The following is a 5,472-nucleotide window of genomic DNA, read 5'->3' as shown; positions in this document are numbered from 1 at the left end:
ACAGGAATCGAGAGTCAGTTTAAAAAAAAATATTTATTGAAATCATATAAAAATAGCTTCTAACGTATTTTACAATTCTAAATCGAGTGGGTGAAGAAAAAAAAAAAAAAAAAAAAAGACGATCCAAGCTGCGATCATGCAGCAAATTTTTCCCTCTCACACACACACACACGCGCGCACACACACACACACACACACCCATACCCAGTGGAACGACACTGGTTACCATCAGTAGACGTTGGATGTTAACATACATTAAAAATGGAAGTGCTTTTCAGGACTATTTACACTTTATTTACATGACATACACAAACATACACACATGTCTGCTCTTTGAGGATTTCAAGCCATAATAAATATGGTCAAAAAACAAAAACCCAAAAGGGGAAGAAAAAAAAAAAAGCTCGTCCTTGTCTTTTTCTTAAATAATCCATGGGCCCTTCAGTGACTGTGGAATGAAATATATACATTCATAGACAGCCGAGATTCTCTCATAAATAAATAAATAACTTCTGCCACAACAGGAAAACAAAAAAAATAGCTCGTTGCGTGTTGGAGAGCTGTCACGACAATAATAAATATCTTTTCTTATGTACAATTCTTTTCCCCACCGAATTGTTTTTTTAAGACCTGTGTGAGGCACATGTTTAGAATAACCCAAAACAAAAACATAAAATCGACGCGTTTTAAAGAGCAGAGGATGTTTGTATCTCGGTATGGTGGGGGATTTGCATTGTTGTGTGCATTCAGGTTGATGCGAACGTGTTGGTATCAAACAGCACAACACAGGAAGAAGAGGAGGAGGAGGAGGGAGGAGGAAGGACAGGTTGTGGAGTAGAGGTGGGCGTTGAAGTAAACAGACTGAGGTAAGTCCAGTGTTTTTTTTTCTCTCCTTTCTATCTCTTTCGACGTTGTTTGCACGAGTTGCTGCCGGCGCTATGAGGTCGTCTGGTTGCTAATGACATGGAGTAGTGAAGATAGTAGTGGTTGTAAAAAAAACAACAAAAAACAACACAGGCTTTACTGATCTAGGCCCGTGAGAGGAAAAAAAAAACAAGCCTTGTAAAGAGTAGGTAAAGAACAAAAAGGATGCCATCTTTTTTGTGTTTGTAAATTCAAGTATATTCAGGCTTCCCCTGCCCCGAAACAATCTCACATAAGGCACTTTTCTTTTTATAAAGTCATCACCGACGCCTCCGCTCTTCCTTTTCAGAGGAAGGGAGCGTGCCGGGAGGTTACATAACCCGCACTGCCCGCCTGCTGTCGCAGAGGACCGGCCGGGACACGTGCTGCTCGGCGTCTGTGCACGCCCGTCCTCGGAGGGCACGGGGCGACCGCCGCCCGGATTAGAGTCCGCAGCGCGGCGAGTCGAGAGGTGCTGTGAGGCCTCTGCCGTCACACTTTCTCTTCTCTTTTCAAGTCTATTAACCAAGCCTCTTTAATAGTCTCTTTGTGGGAATGCTGTTCAGACCAAGCCACCAGTCTGGAGATGTGTCCCCGCCATCACCGAGCCACGCCCACAGCCACAGGGGTGGGCATGAACGCGGTGGGCTCGTGGGCGATGCTGTGCAGCCGGATCTCCGTGGCGGACTTCTCCGTCTGCACCGCGAGGGGCGCCACCGACGTGGACGCGCCCTGCATCCACGAGTGGTTGATGATGTCCTCCAGGGACGGGCGCTCGGCGGGCCTCGGGGACAGGCACCACTTGATCAGCTGCTGGCATTCTGCGGGAGGAAGCGGCGACCGAGTTAGGAAGGCTGTCAACGTGAACCGTGAGCACAAGCGATGGGAGAGATATGAGCTGCAACTAGGGGGTTACCTGCGGAGACTTTCCTCCGGAACAGAACTTGTGCCTTCGTGATCTCCTCGTCGTGTTCGAACGGGATGTCTCCACAGACCATGTCGTACAGCAGGACCCCCAGGGACCAGACTGTGGCCGAGCGGCCGTGGTAGCGATGGTACTTGATCCACTCTGGCGGACTGTACACTCGTGTGCCTGTCAGACAAAAAGGGAATAAGGGGGGCTTGTAAGTTTTAAGTGTATGACATTTACACTTTGACAAAATACATAACAGATATGAAACATACAATCTGCAAATAATGTTTATATGGTGTGAAATAATAATAATAATAATAATAATAATAATAGTGAAAATGAAAGCATTTAGGGTGCCAGCTGAGCTAGTTTATCATAAAGGGCTCAGGTGCCAGGCAGCGTGACAGGCAATGTTTTTGTTCAGACCATGTGGGCGGGGGTGAGCAGACATGTGACTTTGTTTACAAACTTTGAGTTGTAAAAATACCACTGCCCTCCATTAGGGGGCGACAAAACTGCAGCCATGGCGCGAGACGACACGACCCAGCAATTTCTGACATAAGTCCACATGCGGTCTAACGTATTTGCAGGGTAAAAAAAAATAAATAATAATAATCTAACTGTTTTTATCATCTTACCGTCGAAGTCCGTGTAGACGGTGTCCTTGAGCAGTGCCCCGGAGCCGAAGTCGATGAGCTTCATCTCGCCGGTGCGGAGGTCAATGAGGATGTTCTCGTCCTTGATGTCGCGGTGCACCACGCCGCAGCTGTGGCAGTGGCGCACGGCCTCCAGCACCTGGCGGAAGAAGCTGCGCGCCAGCTCCTCGGACAGGGCGCCCTTCTCCGTGATGAAGTCGAACAGGTCCTTGACGGTCTCGGGCCTCTCCATGACTATGATGAAGCTGTCGGGCCGCTCGAACCAGTCCAGCATCTTGATGACGCCGCGGAAGCCCGTGCCGACCTTCTTCAGGAGCACGATCTCCAGCGGGACTCGCGAGCCGTTGGCCTGAAGGCACGCGGACAAAAAAAAAGAAGAGTCAAACGCCGCACTTAGACACGTAAACGCTGACGTTAAAGCTCGAGAGACTAAAAATGGGGGGGGTTTCTCACCAGCTCTGCCCACTCCGTCACCCTGTCCTTGGCTACATGCTTGACAGCGACCTGGTAGGGCAGAGGGAACAGTCCACGTCAGAGTCGGAACACGAGAGAATGTGGGCAACAGCCATATTAAAATGAGATTTATAGAAACACGGGAGGCGTAAAAAGCCGACTAACCGGAGCTCCGTCGGAGGTCCTCGTGCCGGAGTAGACGGTGCCGAAGCCGCCGCTCCCCAGCACTGCGCCGACCTGATAAAGCTTCTCGAAAGGCTCCTTCTCCTTCACTGCAACAGAGAGACAAACACAGCCGGTGAGCACCGGAGCCGGCCTCAAAAAAATAAAATAAATAAATAAAAAAATAAATAAAAATAAAATCGCCCCACGCGTCCCCTGCTAATTAGGGAACCGGGCTGCCGGCCATTGCTGCGGCTCCCCCGCCTCACCGCGGGGCAGCGCCGCGGTGAGGCGGGGGAGCGGAGAGACACACAGAGGGAGAGAAAACAGGGCGTCTAACCTTGCTGAACTTGGAGCTGCATTTTCGCCGGCATATCCACGGTGGAGATGTGAGCCAGAGAATTGAGCTTGGACAGCAGCATTCCGTCGATCAGATCCAGGGCGGCGACGCTCGGCGGTAACCTTTTAGTCCGATAGAAGGAGCCTCCCGTCGCTGCTCGTCGCGCTGCGTGTCCACGTTGCAGGAACAAAAAAAATGCGGCAGGGATCCTTTCATCCAGATAGAGGAGACAAAATCCGCCCGCGGTCCAGGGAAGTAAAGGAAAAACCAAGCCGAAGACAGAAACGTTGACTCGATGTGTTCTCTCTTTTAAAAACAAAGGGAAATAAAGAGAAGGCAGAGTTGTTCCCTCTTGGTGTTTGTAAACAGAGGAGTTAAACGAGATAGAGCGAAATCACCAATGCCTCGACCAGACACCGGCTCCTGGAAACAAAAAGCAGGGGGTAGGACGCTTATAAGGCGGTAGTAGAAGGCGTGACGATTCGCCCCGGCGTCTTCTTTAACCCCGCCTCCCGGAGCCCCGGGAGCCAATGGGAACGCGAGACCGGATTCCAAACGCACGTCAATCACAAGATGAAAATAGAGACGCCCTCGTAACCGACGGGAGCCCAGACAGACGTGGCGGGAATCAAAACGCGCCAAAAAGGGTTTAGAATAATGCGTTGTTAGGAATTCATGTTGGAGGCAGATGCAAATTCAAAACCGGGGCTTCCTGCCCCCATGCAATACATAAACAATGCAGATCATATCACAGAAGTAGTTTATTTTACATGTTGCATTTAATTTTTTTTAATCTAGACTTAAACGTATGCATCAATTAAATATATAAATATACATTTTAATTAATCTAAAATATTATAAATAATGAATGCAATTATATGAATAGTTTTCATATTGTTTGATACTTTGAATATACTTCTATACAGTAGTCTATAATTGTTATTTGGATGTATTGTGCATATATAAACAGCCAATTGCTAAAAATGTATTACATGAAACTACTTAAAGTCCAGTAGTTTGCTCCTAGTTCCCTCCTTTCTTTTTCTGCACCCGTAGACGAAACCAGCCTGCCGCTGTTTGAGCTGCACTCAAAAAACAGACACAAAGACGGTTTTGGACAAAGAGGCGCAAACAACCCGAAAGCAGTTCATCATTTCGGGGTTTCATCTACTCAAGCCACCATTTACCTAAGTGCTTTCGCATTGAGACAAAGCATTTTACTGGCCGCAGCGAGGCTCTCCCGCTGCGTTTTGACGCTGCCTGCCTCCCAAACTGCGCCGCCGCGCATCAAAGCGGCGCAGGGGAGGAGAAGAGGCGCATTCCACTCATTCTTTCAAATTGGGTGGCCGCGTTTGCGGCCCGTTCACAGGATGTGGGAAACTGGAGATAAAAAGACTTCCATCCCCCCCCTCTCTCTCTCCCCACCTTCCCCTCCTCCCCCCTTCGACTCTTCGTCTCTCCGCCCTGCTTTTCCCGCGCATGTTATTGTCTGAATGGCAGGCTCCTTCTCCCTCTCCCCCCTCCCTCCTCCTTCCCCGCCTCCTGCTTCAACTCACCTTTTGTTTTCCTTGGAAATTTCATCCCATTTTGTAAACAGTCACTCGTGTTTTACAGTATTTGTGCAACATAGAAACAGGAACTCAAATCTTAAAATAAAAACCAATTCAATTCAAAAATGCTTTATTAATCCCAAATGGAAATTAACTCAATTGTAGGGGTTTCTTCAACCAGTTGTAGGTGCTGGTGGTTGTTGTTGTCTGCTTGTGGATGTGGAGACGCTTCTCACTCTATTGTTGTATGACGATCTGATGGAGAGGATTGCTCGGGGTTGTCTTTCGTTTTATGAAGAATCCCTCTTTGTAAAATCATCTCCAGAGCCTCTAGGGTCCCCAGAACAGAGACGACCTTTATAAGCTTGCTCAGCTTCTTTAAGTCAGTTGCTCTGATGCGGTTGCCCCAACAGATGACGACAGATGAGATCACGCTCTCCTCGACAGACTTATAGCAGATCTGCAGCATCTTGCTGCAAACACAGAAGGACCCAA

The 5,472-nt window shown here is 48.4% G+C and overlaps 1 protein-coding gene across 1 annotated transcript; it reads right to left on the bottom strand.

The window, feature by feature from the left end:
* Positions 1-271: 271 nt before the first annotated feature.
* Positions 272-3,870, bottom strand: pim1 (Pim-1 proto-oncogene, serine/threonine kinase). Its single transcript, XM_012849276.3, has 6 exons — positions 3,428-3,870; positions 3,091-3,197; positions 2,926-2,976; positions 2,455-2,821; positions 1,820-1,996; positions 272-1,724 (listed from the first exon to the last, which is right to left on the bottom strand). Exons 1-6 carry the CDS (start codon positions 3,507-3,509, stop codon positions 1,504-1,506), a joined length of 1,005 nt encoding a protein of 334 aa, XP_012704730.1. The 5' UTR covers positions 3,510-3,870; the 3' UTR covers positions 272-1,503.
* Positions 3,871-5,472: the final 1,602 nt, after the last annotated feature.

This window comes from Fundulus heteroclitus, chromosome 1 (genome assembly GCF_011125445.2).
Source record: "Fundulus heteroclitus isolate FHET01 chromosome 1, MU-UCD_Fhet_4.1, whole genome shotgun sequence".
In the NCBI taxonomy this organism is placed as follows: Eukaryota; Metazoa; Chordata; class Actinopteri; order Cyprinodontiformes; family Fundulidae; genus Fundulus; species Fundulus heteroclitus.
The sequence above is the reverse complement of the archived record's forward strand: the minus strand, read 5'-3'. Positions and strand labels throughout refer to the sequence as shown.